We start from the raw sequence: 22,026 nt of genomic DNA, 5'->3' as shown, positions 1-22,026 counted from the left end.
AAAGCTGTCGGCTGCCAGCTTTTCCTGGAGTATGCTCTGGGAGACAGTGTCAAAGACTTTGCTAAAATAACTGTTTCTATAGATTTCTTTTTTTTAAGTAGCACAGAAATATCCCAGTAAAATGACCATGGTTTATTTCTGCATGTTACTGCATTTTTCCCAAAATATCTACTTTTAAGTTTTATTTTGATAAGAGTGAAAATAGGGTCCATTATTAAATTGAACTAAATATAGCAGCTAGCATTGCCAGTACAATTCTTCATTTTGGAGGCTGGTCTATTTTCTAAAACACTATGATCATGTAATTGAGAGTAACTATTCAATGTATGCATATCTACACACATTCTTCTTTTCCTGTGGACAAGATGCTGGGACAGTCAACTTTTCCCCATAAAACAACAACTACATCAAAATGGAATATGAAATTAATTTCCAAACTTTTGTTTCTCCTTGAAATAAAAGTTAGGAGCATTTCTATTCAGCTATTCTCAATAAAGGTTCTTTTGGATCAAACCACATTTTTCTTCTGAACTGGCAATAGATGTGAATTGCAGCATGGCAAAATTGAATTATGTATTAGGAAAAATAATTTGACAAGAAGGATGGTCTAACATTGTGTATTGGGTTTTCATGGCCTGTTTTTGGTAGTTGGGGGGCTACAGGGGTGGCTTCAGAGAGAAGCTGCAGGAAGTTCCCTCCATGTCCAGCAGAGCCAATCCCTGATGGATGTGCCGCTGGCCAAATGAGCATGGGTTAAGAATTAACTTGAGTTAAAAATCCATTTCAGATTTAGGTAGAGTGTGCCATTTTGAATTGTTTAACTTGTTAAGTCTGTTAATTTGCTGTGCTCATTAAAAAGCCTCTAGCTTGCAAAACTGCCTCAAACAAGGTGAAAAGAATGCGAACTTCCAAGCTAGAGAAAGATAAGAGGAGCCCCTTAGACCTTAAAACAAGAATCAAGCCAAAACTGAAGCTGCAAGAGACAAAGGGACAACCAGAGATCTCTCTGCACAAGAACTGATAAGAACGAATTGTAATGTGATGAATATGCATGAACGTCTTTTGAAACTTAATGCATGTGCAACAAGTTAGAAGACAAAGGAGAGTTTACACTCTCTGGAAGGTGTGCATGTTCTTTAAAGAGCTACCCTACATGCACCCCCGATGCTGAATAAAGATAAATACCTACTGCATGACTTTTACAAGTTCTAGAGTTTTTTCCACAAATCACAAGCCTGAGCCAGTTAGAAATGGTGGTCATGCCTCTGTGATAACATATTTAAGAAGAAATCAAAACAAAAAGTTGGGGCACAGTTGCAATTGTGCTCTGAGAAGAGCAGAGTGAGAACGTGTGAAAACAACTATGCAGATGCCAAGGTCAGTGGAGGAGGGGAAGGAGGTGCTCCAGGCACCAGAGCCAAGATTCCCCTGCATCCTATTGTGAAGTGCATGGTGAAGCAGGCTGTACCCCTGCAGCCCATGGAGCTCCATGGGGATGCAGAGATCCATCTGCAGCCTGTGGAGGAGCCCCACGCTGTAGCAGTTGAATGCTTTAAAAAAAAGCTATGACCCTGTGGGAGATCCGTGGAGAGAAGGGCCCTGCTCCCATGCTGGAGCAATCTGTCCTTGAAGGACTGCACCGAGTGGAAGAGTGACCCACCCTGCAGCAGTTTGAGGGGGACTGTTGCCCATGGGATGGACTCACGTTGGAGAAGTTCATGGAGAACTATCTCCTGTGGGAGGAACCCCATGGTGCAGCAGGGGAAGGACTCCTCTCCCTGAGCAGCGGGGGGAAAAAACGAGTGATGAATGGACCATAACCCCCATTCCCTGTCTCCTTGCGCCACTGGAGGAGGAGGAGGGAGGGGTGGGGGGAAAGGTGTTTGTAAGGGTCTTACTTTACTTCTCATTTTCCTGCTCTGATTTTCTTAGTAATAAATTCACTTCATCTGTCTAAGTTAAGCCTGTTTTGCCTGTGATGGTATTTGATGAGTTATCTCTCCGGGTCCTTCTCTCAACCCATGAACCCTTCTTTAAATTTTCTCTCCCCTGTCCAGCTGCAGAGGGGAGTGAGTGAGCGGCTTTGGTGGGTGTCTGGCATCTGGCCAGCATGTCACCCCATTTTTTTAAGTTTTTCTAAGCCTTCCGATGTTTACTTTCTTGTAACGAACTTCCTCACACATTTTATGTAAATAACACATTGTTTTGCATTCTTTTATGGAGGAGGAGAAATTTGATGGACTGTTGGTTTGTCTAGTGTCATTGGAGAGGTGGCACTTTCACCCTCCAATCCACTGTCACTTTCGGAAATCTATAAATGTTGGAGTCAGAAATTGAAAGTTCTCTTTTTTACCTTGGGAGACCTGCGTTTCCACATCATGTTATTTCGTGTCCCATAGCAACTCCAGCATCAACCCACAACACATTGGAACAGGTTTTTCAGAAAGACTGTCAGATGTCTGTTTTTCAAGAGTTGATTCACAGCCCTAAGTAACCTGATCCAACCCTGGAATTGGATCTAACTTTAAAGCTGGCCCCTATTTCAGTGGCAAATTGGACCAGGTAACCTCCAAAATTCCTCTCCATGATAAATTATTTTCTGATTCCATGAAATAAGGATGGGTGTTCTATGTGATATATTCCCCCTAACTCTGCTCTTCCCCCTTTAGTCCGCTCTCATAAAGACCCTACCTGGAGTGCTGCATCCAGCTCTAGGGTTCTCAGCACAAGGACATCGACCTGTTGGAAGGAGTCCAGAGGAGGGCCATGAAGATGATTACAGGGATGGAGCACCTGTTCTGTGGGAAAAGGCTGAGAGAGAGTAGCTTGTTCAGCCTGGAAAAGAGAAGACTAGAGTGACCTCATTGAGGCCTTTCAATACCTAAAGGGGGGCTACAAGACAGAGAGAGGGACTTTTCACAAGGGTATGTAGTGACAAGACAAGGGGCAATGGCTTCATACTGAGAGTAGGTTTAGATTAGATATTAGGAATAAATTCTTTACTGTGAGGGACTTTAGGCACTGGAACAGGTTGCCTAGAGAAGTTGTGGATACCTCATCCCTGGAAGCGTTCAAGACCATATTGGATGGGGCTTTGAGCAACCTGGTCTAGTGGAAGGTGTCCCTGTCCACAGCAGGGAAGTTTGAACTAGATGATCTTTAAGGTCCCTTCTAACCCAACCCATTCTATGATTCTATAATTATATGATATCGGCAATCCCCAATGTCACAGAAACATTTAATAAAGGCATGTAAAAGGTGATCAAAAGAGCATAGTGAAGATAATACTATATTATTTTATCAATTATTACTTTTATTGTCTATTCACAAATCTGGAACACAGGTTAGAATTTCCACCCTTCCAGATGAGAAGCTTAAATGAGATGATAAAGTGAAAATCTCTCTCTGTACAAACACTCAAAACAAACTTGTTTCTCAATGGAAAATTTCTGAAGCAAAGTAATCTTGGCAGCAACTGACAGATTTTGAAATCAAAGCATTTTGCAAAAAGCATCAGTTTAATTACACTTCATGCATTTTTTCCAGCCAGCTCTGGCGCATGTTACAGTCTAATGGGAATTGTCATTCTTCCCTATCAATTCATTTGTCTGGGACTTCAAGATCCTCATCTGCAAGTCAATCTAGGTATAGGACAGACCCATCAATCTCCCATTTCTCCAGGTTTCTCAAGCACAGATAATTCTTGCTATTTTTCCAGACCTCCAGTTTAAATGAAGTCTGATGAATTTCTCCTCCTCAGATCAATATGGTCCTTGTTCCTGGTACTACTACCCTCTGGTTAGACAGATGCAGTGTTGGGTTAACAGATATTGGTATAAGGAAAGAGTTAAACAGAGAATGATGGCAGCAGCGTCAGCAGCACCAGCAGTAAGTCTCTGAAACAGCGTGTACCTGAGACAGAACTGGACAAACAAGTTTCTACTTTTATGTCAACATAGATGCACAGTCTTCATGCACACTCTTCACGTGCCAGAACCTTTGGAGAGAACAATGGAAAATGTCAAGAGGACAGATTTATTGTAGGACTGTGATCACTTGGTTAAGTTGTAACCAAAAAAGCTCTTAGAAGTAAAGATATATATACTGATGCTTCCAAATAAACCTTAGATTCACTCAGAATCACAGTCCCTTTGCTGGTGGGTCTCAACTCTTCATGTATAACAATCCAGCACAGGTCTGAAAGAACATTGCACAATTCGCTGGATTTGGCTAACTGTAATTGCCATATGTTATTTCATTTAAGAGAGTGTCCCAGCCTCCTGCTGAGAGCAGGTTTGCCCCCAAGCAGGCTGCACGGGCCGGATAGCTCAGTCCTTTATGGGGACAGACTGCCCGAAACCCAAGCAGCGCTCAGCTGCTGGCTACCTTTAGCAAGCATAAGGGATATCAGCTCTTTAGTGATTATCAGTTCTTTTGGGTTCAGCTCTTTTGCTTGCTAAGGCGCCACAGGCTGGCCGGCAGATGCAGAGAGAGGAGAAGGCTGCTCTGGAGTTCCACAGCGATGTCTTTATTGGGGGTCTGTGAAGGGTTCCAGCAATGGATCTTCTAACCAGAATCGGGCTAAAACAGCCCATTATATAGGGTAAGGGGTGTGAAAAATGCATGTATTTTATGATTGGCTTTTCGCAAATATTAAAATAAATATTATATGTGTTGTGTTAGAGCTGTATTAATTCTCTTAAGTACTGTGTAAAATATAGTTTTAGGTTATAAAAATTGTTAAAATAGAAACGATGCTATGTAGGATACTTTTTTAAAAAGAAAGGACTCGCAGCGAGATAGCAGCCACAGGACACCTAAATCTTTCAGAGAAGAAGAATTTATGGCCCTCTTATCAGAAGAAACGAACTTCTTCCCGCCTCGAAGGCGCTGTTAGGATTTGGAGGAAGTTGACGATGACCAGACAGAATCCTGTGTTTGAATGGAATTTATGCATCATGTATGAAGTGTATGAATATGCAACAGGCTATTGTTTTTAAGGGTTAATCCTTTGTTAACGGGGGTCCTTTTTCGGGCTCGTGCTGCCCAGAAAAAGGTACCTGGACGTCCGTAACTCTTTGTCTTTATTGTCTCATATTGTCCTAATTCAGTTTGTCCAAATTATTATTACTCTAATTGTATTACTATTTTTATAACCACTTTATTACTATTAAACTTTTAAAATTTTGAAAACAAGTGATTAGCGTTTTTAACAATTTGGTAGCAGAGGATGGTTAACACCTCGCTGCCGGTGCTTTAGGAGAGTCAGAGTGGGGAAGGCGCGCCCTGCCCTATTTGGCAGCCTCGCTCTGTCTCCTCTGAAGTGACTGACAGACGCATGTTACGACAAAAGGAGGCAATAAAACAAAGAGAAGGGAAAAAGGCTCCCTACAACCGCGGTAATTGGCCCCCTAAGACTAGTAGTGCGCACGAAGAACCCGGGAAGGAAAAGGAATTGGTAAGTATTTCTCGGGGGGGCAGGTACGGGGGGATGAATGTGTGTGAATGAGAGGCGGGCTGGTTGTCCCAGACCTGCCAAGTGAGTGCTGGAGTCTCCCATGCTGCGTTTCCGACTTTCCGCGAGGAAAGCGGCCAGTAAAGAGACGAAGCAAGTGGTAAGAGGAGTGAAAGAATCCCCTGGGGTTACTGGGACTGGGTCTCAGGGAGGGGTTGGACCCCTCGGAGGTAGGGAGCAAGGTTTCCTAGCCCAATCCACTAGGAAACAGGACAGGAGGGGCCCCTAAAAACCTGCTGGGTTGAGGGATTTATATTCCAAGAGCATCCAAGAGCAGGGTCGAGCAGAATTCTGTCAGAGTGAGGATATGCCCGAGAACACTCAGGGTGGGACAACGCAGCTAGATTGAGGGATGAAAATTTTGCCCAACAGTATCCGGGGTTGGACAACACAGCCAGATTGAGGGATAAAAAAATGCCCAAGAATATCCAGGGTTGGACAACACAGCAAAACAAATAATATTCCCAAGAGCATCTGTAGTTGTATCACACCGCTGGGTTGAGGGACAGAAAATGCCCAAGAGCATCTGGAGTTGAACAACACAGCTGGACTGAGGGAAAAATACCCAAAAGCATCTGGGGTTGGACAACACGGCAGGACTGAGGGAAAATTGCCCAAGAGCATCTGGGGTTGGACAACACAGCTGGGTTGAGGGATATCCAATAGCACTGGGACTGGCCAGTAACACCTAAACTTGTAATAGGTGATGTGAAAGTAAAAGGTACCTTATTGTTGTTTTGTGGTGTGTGAGAGTGAGTCACACACAAAGTCAGCCTCAACTTCCCGGGCGGGTGGGAAGGGGGAGGCAGTGGAAAAAGGAGTGAGTGACCCGCGCACCAGGCTATTGTTCCCCGGGTAGGTGGGGACTTTTAGGCCGAAGAGAGTGAGTGACCTGCAAACCAAGCTAGTGTTCCCCGGGTGTCTGAGGCCATAGCTGAAGAGTGTGAGTGACACACAGGCAGCCTCACAGGTGAACGGGCACCAGAGGCAACCAGAGTCAGGGCCCTCCCAGGAAGCCCGGAGATACTGAGACCTAGAGGCCAACCCCAAGGCGAGGGGGGGCCACAGAGACCCGTGATTTTCTGGTGACAGCGATCCACTTTGTGTCTTGAGAGTGTGAAGGAATGTGTGAAAGTGAATGAGAAATAAAAGTGAGTGAATGTAGATGAATGAAAGTATAGGTAATGTGGATTGTGAATTTTAAGCCTTACCATATCTCCTTGGAGGGAAGTGTATTGTATTCAAAACCAGTGTGAGAAAAAGGTGGGGGTTTTTTTTGAGTGTAAGTAGTTGAAAGAAAACTGGTATTTAAGTTGTTAGTAAAAAGTGGAAAACAGAAGCAGGGGACGAATAGATAGAATATTGAGAAATGGGGCAGAAATCCAGTAAGGTGGGTATGGGAAAGAAAAGTGGGAAAAAATTACCAACAGAAATACCCCAAGATAGCCCTTTGGGAATTATGTTAGCAAACAGAAATACAACTCCTTGCAAAATACAGAGTATGTAGATGTTAATGAGAAAAAAAAAAAAAAACCAAAACAAAAAAAACCATGCAAACTTGTCAATTACATACTCTAAAAAGAGCATTAGAATATTTAACACAAAAGAAATGAGTTATATATTGATTCAAGGTATGCCTTTAGAGTAGCACATACCTTAAGAAAAATTTTAAAAGAGAGATTACTTAATTCAAGAGGAAAAGGATTAGTATATGAAAAACTTATCTTAGAGGTTTTAGAGGCATTAAAATTACCTAAGAGAGATAGCTATAGTACATATTAAGGAACACCAAAAGGTAAAGACCCCAGAAATAAGGGGAAATAATTTGGCGGATCAAGAAGCTAAAGATGCGGCAGAAAATGGAGCTGAAAGAGTTAATATATAACTCCAAATGAGGAAAAATTGGAAATTCCAAAGTTTAGGGCAGAAAAAAAAAAAAAAGGGGGAATTAAAACAAGACAGATGGCCAACAAGATAAATCAGGGAAATAGAAACATCCTGATGAAAGACAATTAGATAATAAAATGCTTGCTAGGGAATAGCAGAGGACATGTATCAAAAAGCCCAGTGGGATACTCAGGCTTTGTGTGATCGTTTTTTTTAAGGAACTATGGGTGCATTGGGATTTTTGGAGTAGTAAAGCAAGTAACTGAAAGATGTATAATTTGCTAAAAGATGAATAAAAGGGTGATGAGAAAAACAACATGAGAAGGCCGTGACTTAGCTCGTCGACCATTTCAAAGTAACCAAGCAGAAGTCTGGATTTGTTAAGCTCTGGATTTATTTGTAAAAACCGTTTAATACAGAAGAAAAAGAGTACACCACCTGCTGGGGAGGGGGGAGGTTGTAAGAAAATAACATTTTTGAAAAGCAATAAAAGAACAAAGCAGGGAAAGTATAAAGCTGAGAACAAAAATATTACCTCATCCATCCCTGTTTGTTCCCCCACTCGTTCGCGGCTGCACCACCCCCCGCCCCTGTGTCTGTGCCGGCTCCGGCACAGTCCGTCTGTCCCAGTCCGGCCGCCTGGCCTGCGGCCGCTCCGCTGGCCGTGCCGGGGGATGGGGGGGGGGGGGGGGGGTCTGTCCTGCCGTGTGCACCGTGGTTACCGCGCTGACTGCACCGAGGGGGGGTCCCGTCTGTCCCATCCCAGCTGCCCTGACTCTGGTCGGCTCCCGCCGCTGCAGCCGGGGTCAGTCGCCGGTTTTGTCTCTGCCGGATCAGCCATGTGGGGGCGATCCACGCTCCAGCTCGGTCTGCACCGCAACAGCCCCTCGGGCGATCCCGGCTGCAGACCCCGCCTTTGGAGGACCCAGACCCTGAGCTGTGCCAAGTCCCCCGTCCTGCCCTGAGCTCCGTTCCCTTGCTAACCACAGCTCCGGCTGCTCAGGGGAACTCTCTAAAGGAATCACCTTATCGAAACACTAAAAGTTCAGTTAAAAGAAAGCCCTCTCCTGATTCTTCCTAAAAATATGGGAGAAAGGCTATAGAAGATAAAAATCCAAAAAGAATGGGATAAAGGGATTGGTCTATTTCCATTAAGAGAGGTTCTCATAGGAAGGGACGGACCAGAGTTTGTAAATGCTCCTTTGACTTCGTCTGAAGTCTGAAATTTTAAGAAATAAATAAAAGAGATATTTAGAGGATTCCATAGGCATAGCTGAACAATTAGACCAATTTTTAGGTCCAAACATTTATACTTGAGAAGAGATGCGGTCTGTAATGAAAATAATATTTTTCTCAAGAAGAAAGGTAATTAATCAGAGCAACTGAAATAAAAGCTTAGGAAAAAGATAATCCACGGGGACCCCCAGAGAAGACAAAATGCCAACTGTACCTCCTAAATAAAGTTAAAATATTGAGGAGGGGAGTAAACACATGAATAATTATCGTAATTACATAACCAAGGGAATAAATGAGACAGCATATCAAAGGCGAAATGCAAAAACAAAAGGTTTTTGAGGGACAGCTTTTAGAGGAGAAAGAAGAAACTCCAACTAAATAGATAAACAAACTTAAGAGAAATAGGAAAATGGTCCTAAGTAAGCGGAAGATCTGAAAATGCTTAAAGAGATGGGCACATAGGAGGAATAGGGAGGTCATAAGCTCTAATTTTTTTTGGGGTGACAAATACCATCTGGAGCCTGTGATAACTTTAAAAGTGGGTCCTCAAGAAGAAGAATTAGAATTTGTAATAGACACAGGGGCAGAGAGAACCTGCCTGTTATATGTTCCAAAAAGTTATAGTGTGAGCAAACATATAGTGAAAGTAACAGAGGCAAAAAGAGAAAGTTTTACATTTCTGGTCATTAAAGATGTGGTAATCGAGAGAAGAAACTAGAATTTGGATGGGAGATGTCTTATTGGTCCCAGGGGCAGGTAGCAATTTATTGGAAAGAGTCTTACAAGTGCAATTAAGAATAGGAGTTATATCAGAAAATGGGAAAATGACAGCTAGGGTTTTAAAATTAGGCCAAGAAGATGAAGAAGAAAAAAAAATCAACAAAGAAGTTTTGGCTGGAGAAGGAAATAGGAGAGGATTAAATATCAACCCCATAAGGGTTACAATTGAGAGAGAAGATTGTCCCATACGTGTACGTCAGTATCCTGTATCTTTAGAAGGACAGGAAGGTTTGAAGCCAGTCATAGAAGGACTAATAAAGGATGGGGCATTAGAACCTTGTATGTCTCCTCATAATATCCCTATTCCCCCAGTAAAGTCTGATGGGAGTTATAGACTAGTACAAGATTTAAGGGAGGTTAATAAAAGAACTCAGACTCACTACCCAGTGGTAAAATATCTTAGACACTTAATAAATAAAAGTACCTGGAAACCCAACCATGAGAAAATTGCAAGAATTTTATTCCTTCTCCCTCCCTCCTCAAAGAGGGAGATCAGAAAATTACCTAGATTATTGAAATATTATAGATTATAGATTGAGGGGTACACACAGGTAGCAAAATTTGTGTATGAAAAAAAATTGACAGAGGGAGATGATATAAAACGGACCAAGGAAGATATTGTTAAATTAAAAGAGTTAAGTTAAAACTAGCCTAAGTACTAGCTTTAAGCTTACCCTTGTTTGAAAAATCCTTTATCATTTATACATAAATACAGAAAATGGAGTAGCTCATAAAATTTTAATTCAGGAGTGAAGAAGAGTAAAAAATATCTAGCAGCTTATATATATATCAAAAGATGTTAGACCCAGTAAGCCACAGCTAGCCAGTATGTATTTAAGTTATAACAGCTACTGCAATCCTAGTAAAAGAAAGTTCTAAGCTTACTTTTAGAATAAATTAGTTAAGTTCACCTCGTACCGTCTGAGGTGTGTTGAATCAAAAAAAAAAAAAAAAAACAAACAAAAAAACAGGTAAGAAGGAAAGAAAGAGAGAAGTTGAAGTAGGGGGGTGGTTAGCAAACTCTGAGATGTTAGAATGTGGAGTGATGACATCTTGGTGCTAGAAGAGAGCAGGAGTGTGAATGCAGGTTTTTTGCATGAAAGGCAGGGAAGTGTCTTAACACATGGTTGTTAGGAGGTTATTCAATGCCGAACTGTGGTCCAGAAAGGGTTTAGCAGAACGGGCCCTGCTTGAAGAGAAAAGAGGATAAGTTGACTAGAGAAAGAAAAAGAATGTCAGGAGCACCTGAAGACGCCAAGTTTGGGGTTGTCAAGGTTGGGAGATGTCTGACCGCTCCCTACAAGCGGCGGGGTCTCGGAGGCTGCGGAAGGGACCGATCCATGGAGGTGACCCAGCGGCGGTGCTGGGAGCAGAGGACACAGGTTTGCCGGGCAGGAGCGGGCTGGCTCCGTGGCCGAACTGCCGGGGTGGCTCCCAGACTGTCGGGGTCCCGAGTCGAGGATGGCAGCGTCGGCCCCGGTAAGTGGGCCGAGAGAGAGAAGGAAAGAGAAAGAGAGAGAAGAAGAGAGAGAGAGGGCAAAAGAGACTCAAGGCAGCCCCCAGGGTCCCCATGCCCGTGGCTGTTCTCCCCTGCTCCGGCCCTGCAGCGAAGTGGCAGCACCGGGGAAGGGCGAAGAACAGCATTGACAGCAAGGTTGTGAAGAGAGGGGGAGGGGGCTAGCACTAAAAGATAAAATCAAAGCAGAGATTGATGACTCTCCAAACCTCACAAAGTGGGTTGTTTTTCTTAAGTAAGTGGGGTTTTTTTTCTTTTGTGTGTTTTGCTGTTAAAAAGAAGTTGGTTTTTTTTCCTGAAGAATGGGTTTGTAAGGCTAAAACAATTAAATGCTGCCCAAAAAGTAAAAAAACAATAGATGTGATACATCTCGTGTTGAAATTGGTCAGGCTTTTCTTATTTAACTAACTCTAACTCACAGAAAGAAGAATTTGCCTCTGCAACTATTAGCACAGCTGGATAGAAGAAGAAGAGGCTGCTGTGGAGAAAGCTTTTAGCTAAACCCAGAAAGTTTAGAAGAAAAGTGAATGGTAGAAGTCAATGCAGTATTGTCTTTCTTTTATTACTATGCTATAATGAAGTCCTTCCCAGGTACTACTGAAGCAACAATCGGAATCATGGAAAGAGGGTGAATTAATGCCAACAGAATCAAAAGACTTGTGAAGAAACCTGAAGAATATATCACATTTAAACTGGGTGATACCGAACTGACTTTCCAATGGGGACTGAATGGTAATAGTTTAGAAAAACCCAAATGATCTAAGAAATGTACAAAGAATAACACTGAAGTAAGAAGTAAGACAATGCTTACATCACTGGTTTCAAGCACTACCTGAATAAAACATCTCCTTTGGGGAGGAATACTTCAGATAGAAAGATCAAGACTGTTTTTGTATTCTGACCTTAGCCTGTGAATTGTACAGGGGAGAAGGGGAATTACTATTTCCATTAGTAAACTTTATTTGATTCATTCCAGTACTGGACATGCTAGCTGGGTTATAAGTAAATGCTTGAATTGTGGGAATAATTAGTATTGTGGTTCACAAAATTTATGCTCTTATTGCAAAAAGTGTTAAAGTAATAACTTTGTTTTGTGGATGGGAATTATTAGGGCCTGTTGAATGAGAGATACCTGAGGAACAGTAAGAGACCACAGTTAAAGGGTGTCAAAAACAATTTGCCTGGAAACTAATTAAGAGAAAGTGACAAGGAAATAGAGGGCAAGACCAGATTGGCCTCTGTATTTTGCCACCGAGAAGATCAAATACATCTGCTGTGGGTTGCAACCTCACAGGCATGGGAGGTGGGAGTATAAGCCATACTGGACCTCTGTTATTCCTGTTTCTGGTGCACATTTGCTGTCTTTTCCCTTTCGGGATACCAGCAAGATCGTGTCACAAATGCTACAGAAAGCATCACATGGAAAGAAACCAAAGTTCCTCTTTTATTACACACACCTATGTCAACAGCCACTGTTATAACCCATCCAAATTAAGAACCTGTAGGCAAAAAAAAATTGTTAAAATAGAAACGATGCTATGTAGGATACTTTTTTAAAAAGAAAGGACTCGCAGCGAGATAGCAGCCACAGGACACCTAAATCTTTCAGAGAAGAAGAATTTATGGCCCTCTTATCAGAAGAAACGAACTTCTTCCCGCCTCAAAGGCGCTGTTAGGATTTGGAGGAAGAAGTTGACGATGGCCAGACAGAATCCTGTATTTGAATGGAATTTATGCATCATGTATGAAGTGTATGAATATGCAACAGGCTATTGTTTTTAAGGGTTAATCCTTTGTTAACGGGGGTCCTTTTTCGGGCTCGTGCTGCCCAGAAAAAGGTACCCGGACGTCCGTAACTCTTTGTCTTTATTGTCTCATATTGTCCTAATTCAGTTTGTCCAAATTAATATTACTCTAATTGTATTACTATTTTTATAATCATTTTATTACTATTAAACTTTTAAAATTTTGAAAACAAGTGATTGGTGTTTTTAACAGGGGGGATCAGAGATTGTCCAATAGCAGGGGTTAAGGAGAAGTGACCTATGGGGTTACAGAGAGAGAAGCTGGGGTCCGAAAGGCAGAAGACAGGGGCTTGCCATGACTTGGCATTTCTGTTTTATGCTATGCTGTAATCTACTAGTGGTTCTTTATTTTTATACTGTGTAGTAAGTAATTCTGATTGTTTTGTCTGTTATCTCTTGTCTGTTCATTTGTCTTAATAAATAATTCATTTTTATATAAAAATTCTGGATTTGCCATCATTAGAGCTTGCAGGACAAAGTGATTCCTTAAATTTAAACTGTTGCCAAAATTGGAGGCTAAGGAAGGATTTGTATTCATTTAAACTTCTTTCTATGAAGGAGTTTTAACACACGGAGGAATCCTTTCTGCACCTCAGATTAAGCTTCAGGGCTTCTTCAGTAAACTTTGCCTGAATCTCCCACTGTCCCGATGACATGAACTTATATTAAAAATATTAATACAACTCCTTTCTATATGTTTGCCTTGGGTTACAATGTAAGATCTAACTAAAGTATGTATTCTACTGCCATCTACATCACCTGTTAAAATCGTTGGAGCAGTGTTTCTTTATCTTTGCCATGACTCAACGTGATAACTCCCTCAGGGGAAGCAGCAGCCATGCTTGAGGAAGCCATCTCTGCTAATGGGCCATGAAGGACTCCCCAGAATGACTCATAGAATTACATCACCCCCCCATTGTGAAATTCCCTGCCCTGGCGGAGGTACCAAACATTCCCACCTGTATATAATCTGGGGCTTGGGATACCACAATACTTCAAAAAGAGTGAATAGTCACCAGCACTTCCACTTTAAGGATCTTGGCTGTTTACTTCGACTTACTCGCTTATGAAGACGTTCCACTTCCTCCTGATATGCAGCAAGCTGTTGCTTCCATTGTTTTACATTGGCAGTGGACTCCAACAGGGCGGCAGTGAGCTTAGCATTATTACCCTTGAGTGTGGCCAGTTCTGCCTCCCAATGTTTGCTGATTGCCAAACTGCACAGACAGAAAGAGAATGGTCAGAGCCCTCTTTATATTTTTTTCTTACAATGTCTTATAATTTTTTTTAAATATCCAGGAAAAATAGAATTGTGAAAAAATCCTATGACTGAATGCTTAAATGAGAATCCAGGTGCTCAAATCATCAAAACTTTAAATTCAGAAAATATTAATGAACAGATTTTTTTAAATAGATATAATCCTTATTGGAAAACAACCTCTACCCTACCAGTTCAACAGGGTCCTTTTTTTAAATAAAATGTTCAGGATGATGAAATTCACATCAGCTTCCCAAAAGCAACAGCATCTAATTCTAGAATATGTATATTCTAAGTTATGATTTTAATATATCCATATGGAGAGCAAGTATTTTTTTAATGTATTACTTTTTGAAATATATTGTAAATAAAGACTTGTCACCAGCTTGATGAAAGAAAGCTAATGCAGTGCTTTGGAACTACAGCTTAGTTGCCTAAATGCAAATCTTCTATGCCTGAAATATACTTTCTTTATTAAATACCATATTTAATTTCTACTTAAAAATTCAAAAGTCTTGAATTTCAACACCATAATACTGTCAATGTGGCTTTCTTCAGTAATATCAACAGAGACCAAAGACTGAGGAAAATAGAGATATTGCTTTAACACAAAGAGGAAGCTGATGTTGGGGTCTCTTGAAGTAGCCTATGGAGGACCAATCCTTGCATACACTTTAGCTATTCTCTGAGGAAACACGGGGGTTTATTTTTCACAGATATTTGGTCTGGCATCATCCAAAGACCCAATCTTTGCAGTCAGTATACAAGGGAAAACATCTTAGACACATCAGTTGAATGTATTAGCAGGCAAATAGTTCATTAATGTTTACTTGTATAATGTCAACAGTGTGTGAGCTGCACACCTATATGGAAAATACATATAAAAATAATTTTGTTTAATTAGCTTACTATTAAAGGCATCATTAGTGATCTGTGACACTGGACAAAATAATTTTGTATATAGGTTTTCGAGTAGTAGTAATTAATATAATTATTTATTATAAATATATTTTACGCTGCTTTAATTACAAATCATTATTATTTTGTATGCAAGTTTATAGTTTAATTTGAATTTTGTATATATGAACAATTAAACATTTTGTACACCAAGTTTCTTTTGTCCACTTCATGCACATGCACAGCCCATTCCATAAAAGCATATTTCAAAAACATTGTGATTCCCATAAAAGTTCCAAAGGTGTTCAAAGCCAACTGGTCATTCAGGAACATTCATTACCAGTTTAGATCATATCTACTGTTTCACCAAAACACATCTGATTCTTTTAAACTCCAGTATTTCCTTCCAAATACACCATTTCATGCCTTTGAACAGTGTGAAAAATGCATATTATATGATTGGCTTTTCACAAATATTAAAATGAATACTATATGTGTAATGTTGGAAAGTTATGTTGTATTCATCCTTTTTTTTGTAGTGCTGTACTAATCTTTTTAAGTAGTGTGGTGAATATAATTTTAGGCTACAGAAACTGTGATGTAAGATACTTTTTCTAACTAGCTCAAGGAGAGATAACAGCAACAAGAGACCAATAAACCCAAGAAAAAGAATTCTTGCCTCCTTATCGGGAAGAACCAGACTTTGAGAGACCAAGACAATTGATTTACAAGATGGGAGGGGAAGTTGACAATAACCAGAAAACACCCTTTGTTTGAAAAGAATTTTTGAATCATGTATGAGATATATGAATATGCAACAGGCTATTGCTTTTAAGGGTTAATCCTTTGTTAGCAGACAGGCTTTTTTGAGGAAAGCATCTGGACATCCGTAATTCTTTGCTTTTTTATTGTCCTTTATTGTCCTAACTCTGATTGTCCAAATTCTTATTTCTCTAATTTGTATTACTGTTTTTATAACCATTTTATTACTATTAAACTTTCAAAATTTTAAAACAAGTGATTGGCGTTTTTCACAAACAGGAATATAAATTCTTTCAGAAGAGGAATATGGGTTCTTTAAATTTCTCTAACATTTAATTATCTATTCAACCAATTATAAGTTCACCACTGGAAATTTTAAATCTTAAATGACTAAACAAAAATAATGATAATCCTATTTCCTCAAGGAACACTGACTTACATATGAAAAATAAGACAGTAACTGTGTCTACTCTTCTGTTTCTCTGATCAGATTTATTTTTCATTTATAGTAACATAGCAGATCAAAAAATTCCATAAAATAACATGCTAAAAAATCTAGTGCATTATCATATTCACAATTCCTCATTGATGTTCTGATCCAGCAAACAAATATCCACACCAGCAATTTCATACAAGCAAGTAATCCCATTTAATAGTTCTGTGATAGTAGGACTAGTAGCTGTGTGTGCATGACATTTATACATGTTTACAAAATGTGCCTTGATGCTAATTTTTCCTCAGAGAAAAAATATTTTATATTGATATAATGAAGCAGATCAAAAGCTTAATATCCAAGACAGTTACAGAATGAGAACTCTTTGGTCACTTAATATCCTAATTTAAGTTGCAAAAAGGATAGTGAATTGGGTTTTGTCAGTTTATATACTCACAATGATACAAGGAAAACTTTAAGTCATGAAGATCACAGAAGTCAGACTGCTAGCTAGAGCTGAATAATAATGTGAGCGGGATTTGTGCAGTTTTTCATCTTCACCTTTGCCCAGTGCCTGACTGCCCAGCTAAGAAAACAGTCAGGAGCTCTGAAGTTGTATACTGGAATGTCATAATTAAATACAAAACATGAGCTTTCTATCACTACTATGGCTATCCTGGTTCTATCCTTGGGTGACTGTATGATACTGTATCCCCTATCATCTGCTTTATGCCCAGACAGGAGTCCTGTACCTTTAAGCTAGGTCCGGGGGGGAGAGGGGGGGAAGCCGGTGAAATTCTTTCAGCAGCCTGTGTTCAAAACACAGATAACTCCCTCGGTTTGTTTCACAGCTCTCGGCTCTTTTTTTCAGGAGAGAGTCAGAGAGTTAAAATGCTTTTAGCTAGCTTCTCGTTTGTTAGCTGAGACAAGAAGGTTCCCCGGGACTGTGGCTTTTTCTGGAACTCTTCAGCTTTGCTCCAGTCTGAAAAAACCAGACCAACACCAGGAGCCCATGCCACAGCCGGGCGGGAAGACGCTGCAGGGACACCGCATCCCAGCTCCAAGCAGGACTCTAAAAAGATCCACCATCTTTCTCTACAACAAAAAGGTTTATTATTGTTAAAAACGCCAATCACTTGTTTTCAAAATTTTGAAAGTTTAATAGTAATAAAATGGTTATAAAAATAGTAATATAATTAGAGTAATATTAATTTGGACAAACTGAATTAGGACAATATGAGACAATAAAGACAAAGAGTTACCGACGTCCGGGTACCTTTTTCTGGGCAGCACGAGCCCGAAAAAGGACTCCCGTTAACAAAGGATTAACCCTTAAAAACAATAGCCTGTTGCATATTCATACACTTCATACATGATGCATAAATTCCATTCAAACACAGGATTCTGTCTGGTCATCGTCAACTTCCTCCAAATCCTAACAGCGCCTTCGAGGCGGGAAGAAGTTCGTTTCTTCTGATAAGAGGGCCATAAATTCTTCTTCTCTGAAAGATTTAGGTGTCCTGTGGCTGCTATCTCGCTGCGAGTCCTTTCTTTTTAAAAAAGTATCCTACATAGCATCGTTTCTATTTTAACAATTTTTATAACCTAAAACTATATTTTACACAGTACTTAAGAAAACTAATACAGCATTACTTTCTAACACAACACATATAATATTTATTTTAATATTTGCGAAAAGCCAATCATAAAATACATGCATTTTTCACATTATCTAACATTATTGTTTTTTTTTTTTTCTTCGTCCTGTTTGCACCCTGCTTGTTAAATAAACAGGTTTTATTCACTTTCCTCCAAGAAATTCCTTTCAAACCTGTGGGGGAGGGCCTGCTGAAACCTGCCTTCCATTAGAGGACACCTTCATCTCATGAAACTTTTCCTCCTAACTTGTCTCAAAACAGGACAAAAGTTTAGAAGGTTTCTTTGAAGCTGGTTGTTTTTGGTTGTTTTCAATAGGATTGCACCAGTATTATTTCTCAATAATATTTTTATCCCTAAGACATCTACATAGTGGGCATGAACATGTCTGCTGTAATGCAGAGGTTAACTGTTTGCAGCACATATGTTTTATTTTTCTACAAATAATTCTCCTGTATTTTCTACTGATTTTACTATGGTTTCATAAAATTGAAATATATAATGTAAATTAGTCTTGTTTTGTATCTGATAATGCACGACTTCCAAACCATTTAGACTTATCCTGTTTATTCTTAGAGAGCTGCACATTCTCTGACATAAACGCAATAATGTGATGGATATCACACTGATGCCTATATAACTTAGGTCAAAGTTACAAGGTGCTTATATAGCTTGAGTTATAAGCTGTCAATATAACCTGATATATCTATATAACCTGATACCTATATAACCTAAATCATAGCTTTTTTATACCTATATAACCTGAATCATAACTTTTATACCTATATATCCTGATATAAATAACATTTTATACAATGTAATGGCTAGTATATGGTTAACTAGTTGCTTAATGCTGAATAGACAAAAAAATAAGAAAAAATTCACCAGGTGGATAGCTTTAGAGATAGATAAATATAGTGCTAATAAAGAATTGTCAAGTGCAAAGCCAATTAGCCACAAAACAAAGAATTAAGGCCTGTGAAGACCAGACAGACCAAGGAACACCATAACTGCACATGCTCCAAAGTTGAAAAGTTCAGATGCAAAGAAGGCCTTGGAAGCCTTCATCAAAGACCCCTAATGACCCCTGAATTGGGGAGGTGCAAGAGCAGTGCTAAAGAATTATCTAATAACCATGAGAACATGCAATGTAAATTAGTTCTGGTATGTATGTGATGATGTTGTAGGGACATAGAGATACTGAGCATTACTTACTGCATAAATATACCACAGCACTTGACAAAGGTGGGTGAGTTAGGAGGAGAAATCCCCTTCACCATGAGCACTGCAATAAACAAATATCTGCTCAATAGACATCAGTTGTGAAAAATGCATATTTTATGATTGGCTTTTCACAAATATTAAAATGAATATGTGTTATGTCAGAAAGTTATGTTGTAATAATTTTTTTAGTGGTGTGTTAAATATAGTTTTAGGTTATAACATAATGTTAAAATAGAAACTATGCTATGTAAGATACTTTTTAAAAGAAAGGACTTGCAGTGAGATAGCAGCCACAGGACACCTAAATCTTTCAGTGAAAAAGAATTTATTGCCCTCATCAGAAGAAACAAACTTCTTCCTGCCTCGCTCAGCCATGAGACACTGTTAGGATTAAGAGGAAGAAGTTGACGATGACCAGACAGAATCCTTTGTTTGAATGGAATTTATGCATCATGTATGAGATGTATGAATATGCAACAGGTTATTGTTTTTAAGGGTTAATCCTCTGTTAACATGTGTACTTTTTCAGGCTTATGTTGCCCAGAAAAAGGTACCCGGACGTCTGTAACTCTTTGTTTTTATTGTCTCATATTGTCCTAATCCAAATTGTCCAAATTATTATTACTCTAATTATATTGCTATTTTTATAACCATTTTATTATCATTAAACTTTTAAAATTAAAAAAAAACCCAAGTGATTGGCATTTTTCACATCGGTCTATGGGGATTTATTTCCAGCCTATCTTTCGGGCATCAACACCATGAAACAAAGAACCAAAGATGTGGATTTTTGTTTCATAAAAACATACTTTGATTAAAATAGCCCATAACCAATCCTGGAAGTGCTGACTTACTTTTTTCAAATACTTTCTTGGCAAACTAAAATTTAAAAAAAGAGACAAAATTATGCTTTGTGGATTATTTTGGTTAAAACTACACTTATTTTGATTCAAATTAATTATTGCAAGGAACCAATTTAATTTTTATTTATGTCTCAACATAAATCCATTTTCTGACATCAGGTGAAAAATTACTATAGGGGCTGTACATGTGCTGGGAGTCTTAACACATGCCATATGTTAAGGAGGTGCCTAGGAGAAAATGGAGGGAGGCTCTTGTCTCTGGGGGGACTTCACCTGACAGCCAGTCAGGGGAGAGAAAACTTCCACGACTGAGCTGCAAGTGGCGCCCCCCTTGGAGGCGGGGATGAGAGACCCCCAGATGTCCGGGGAAAAATGGCCAGGAAATCAGTCTATGGGAGGAGTCTTAGCACATAAAAGTAGTTAACCGCGCCATAATTTAGCCTGTCGTTTTTGATTTCTTGGGAGCAGGGACTCGCCCAGAGGTCCAGCTTACGCCCCCGCCCCGCTCGCCTTTTTCTCCCTGCGGTCCTGCTTCTTCCTTGCCTTTCCTGTCTGCACCCCTGAGGGAGCCCGTCGCCGCGACAACCTAGTGCTCCGCTGTTTCCCCGACAGAGCAGCTGCCATGCCCCGACCTTGACAACCTGCAGCTGCTCCACAAGTTCGCCCGTAGCCACAGCAACCTGTTCTTCGCTGACGGAAGAGACACGCAGTTTGCTGCTGGTTGGAAATCGTGCCTAGCCACCCGCGGGAACCACTCACATGCGAGGTGGCTGATTGCACACACACTCCATCTGCCGAGCAGACGCTGACAGGGCACTCTGGAGTTCTAGTGGTAATGCTGTCCCTGTCTTCTGTTTATCTCTCTGTCTCTCTTTTTCCCTCTCTGCTCCCTTTTCTATCCCTCTCCGGTCGGGACAATACCCTTTTTTATTAATAAACAGTTGTCAGATATAATATTTGCTGCAATTTCCTTTATTTTTGTCCAAGAAATCTATCAAAAAAAAAATCCCCCCCAACTCTCCTTACAGTGGGACAGGACAATTATCTTAGGACCAGATAAAAGCACACCTACAGCAGATTGTTCTTAGGCTAGACTATGTGCATTGATGCCTATATCTGTAGATCTACCTTTGTTCAAATTTATCAACAATTCTAAAGCAAACACTGAGAAACATATGACTCAGGCACAATGTGGTAAGGACAGAATTTTACTCACTTGATAAGGATAATAAACAGAACAACATTTACTCTTATCAAGGACAGTAGAACACAATAGCACAGCCTTGGAGAAATAAAGGATGTAACTTAAATGATCCATCCTTCACACTAAACGAGGGAAGATACGCCTGAAAATCTAGCATACAATCAAGTTGAAAGATAGAAAGAAAAAAAAAGACTTCTAATGGAGAACACCAATCTGGATTTTCAAGCTTCAAAACAATTTAACTTTGTTATGAACTTTTGTTCTGCTCTTTTTTTTCAAAGAAGGAATCTGCAGAGAATTCAGATGTCCTACTCTAAAAAGCCTTTGCTGAGCACATTGAATTTGGTGGGTTTTTTTCTTTTTCCTCCCGTACACTTGTCTCTTGCCTAAAGTTCTACAGCAACAGCAGAAATGTAACATACAGATGATACATCTTGCATTTTTAATGTCTTCCTCCTCATAAGGATAGTAGAACAGAACAGCACAGCCTTGTGGAAACAGATAAAGGATGTAACTTGGGCAAACAGAAGTCATGCAAAACAAGCAGGATGCCAGCTCAGCTCTGCAAGACTGACAAAGTAGAAGTTATGCAAAACAATGATATTGTGCTTACTCAAAAGTGGGGATTGAGGAACAGCCACCTAAAAAGGACACTGGACATTGAAGAGCACTGAAGAAACCCCAAAGAATCCTATAAAGACTTCCGATAAGGGGTGCAACTATGCCAAATGAAGTCAAAGGAAGTGAGGATAGCTAACGAATATGTAATCAGTGTGTACAATAAAGCTGTTCACTCGATGATCAGTGTACTTGAACAGAGGAAGGATCCCCTGAGTGCCCAGCACTGCAATAAAGAATGCCTAGTTTCTAATATTCTAAATATTGTTAGAAAGTTTCTGTCCAGCCAATTTTGGTATCAAATGAATATTCTTCCTCAGAAGAGAAGATGCTGGGGTTAACACCCAGGACTGGAAATGCACAGGTCTAGAA

General features: G+C 40.0%; 1 protein-coding gene across 1 annotated transcript in view; it reads right to left on the bottom strand.

The window, feature by feature from the left end:
* Positions 1-22,026, bottom strand: part of LOC129132389 (homer protein homolog 1-like) — a 233,871-nt gene that overhangs the window by 40,027 nt on the left and 171,818 nt on the right. Inside the window, exon 5 of the mRNA XM_077193184.1 lies at positions 13,800-13,956. Within this exon, the coding sequence (XP_077049299.1) occupies positions 13,800-13,956 (157 nt within the window). The remainder of the gene's footprint in view (positions 1-13,799; positions 13,957-22,026) is intronic.

The sequence above is a fragment of the Agelaius phoeniceus genome, chromosome W (genome assembly GCF_051311805.1).
Source record: "Agelaius phoeniceus isolate bAgePho1 chromosome W, bAgePho1.hap1, whole genome shotgun sequence".
In the NCBI taxonomy this organism is placed as follows: Eukaryota; Metazoa; Chordata; class Aves; order Passeriformes; family Icteridae; genus Agelaius; species Agelaius phoeniceus.
Note: the sequence above shows the minus strand (reverse complement) of the source record. Positions and strands in the feature narration are given on the sequence as shown.